Source organism: Eimeria mitis, genomic scaffold (genome assembly GCF_000499745.2).
Source record: "Eimeria mitis Houghton genomic scaffold, Emh_scaff305, whole genome shotgun sequence".
In the NCBI taxonomy this organism is placed as follows: domain Eukaryota; phylum Apicomplexa; class Conoidasida; order Eucoccidiorida; family Eimeriidae; genus Eimeria; species Eimeria mitis.
The window spans coordinates 7,100-7,798 of record NW_013571396.1 but is presented as its reverse complement, the minus strand read 5'-3'; the positions used below and the strand labels follow the sequence as shown (position 1 = coordinate 7,798).

The 699-nt window shown below is 57.2% G+C and overlaps 1 protein-coding gene across 1 annotated transcript in view; it reads right to left on the bottom strand.

The window, feature by feature from the left end:
• Window positions 1-699, bottom strand: part of EMH_0007290 (uncharacterized protein) — a gene marked incomplete at both ends in the record, with an annotated part of 7,464 nt that overhangs the window by 2,992 nt on the left and 3,773 nt on the right. Inside the window, one exon of the mRNA XM_013497955.1 lies at window positions 3-641. Coding sequence (XP_013353409.1) covers window positions 3-641 — 639 coding nt within the window. The remainder of the gene's footprint in view (window positions 1-2; window positions 642-699) is intronic.

Genomic DNA, 699 nt, shown 5'->3' with positions numbered 1-699 from the left:
CGCTGCTGCATTCGCTGCTGCATTTGCTGCTGCTGCTGCATTTGCTGCTGCTGCATATGATGCTGCTGCACTTGCTGCTGCTGCAGATGATGCTGCTGCACTTGCTGCTGCTGCGCTTGCTGCTGCTGCAGATGGTGGTGCGGCATATGCTGCTGCTGTCCGTGCTGGTGCTCTATTTCTTGCTGCTGCAGCATTTGCTGCTGCTGCTCCATCTGCTGCTGCTGCTGCTGCATCTGCTGCTGCTGCATCTGCTGCTGCTGCATCTGCTGCTGGTGCAGTTGCTGCTGCAACATTTGCTGCTGTTGCAATTGCTGCTGCTGCACATGCTGCTGCTGCTGCTGCTGCACATGCAACACCTGCTCCTGCTGCTGCTCCTGCTGATGCTGCTGCTGCTCCTGCTCCTGCTGCTGCTGCTCCTGCTGCTGCTGCTGCTGCTGCTGCTGCAGATGAGGGGAAGGAACGAAGGTGCCTAGAGCGAGATAGCTGTTGGCTTTTCTGACTGTCTCTGCACATTCATCTGTAAGTTTGTGCTGCAGCAGCAGCAGCTGCAGCTGCTGCAGCAGCTGCTGCAGCAGCAGCGGTGAGCTGACGTATGTTGCTGCTAGCACTCTATCCAGCCACACACCATCAACAGCAACACCCTCACCCAAAAACTCCAACAGCCAGCACGCTGCTTGCTCGTACGCGCTAGATCTATAC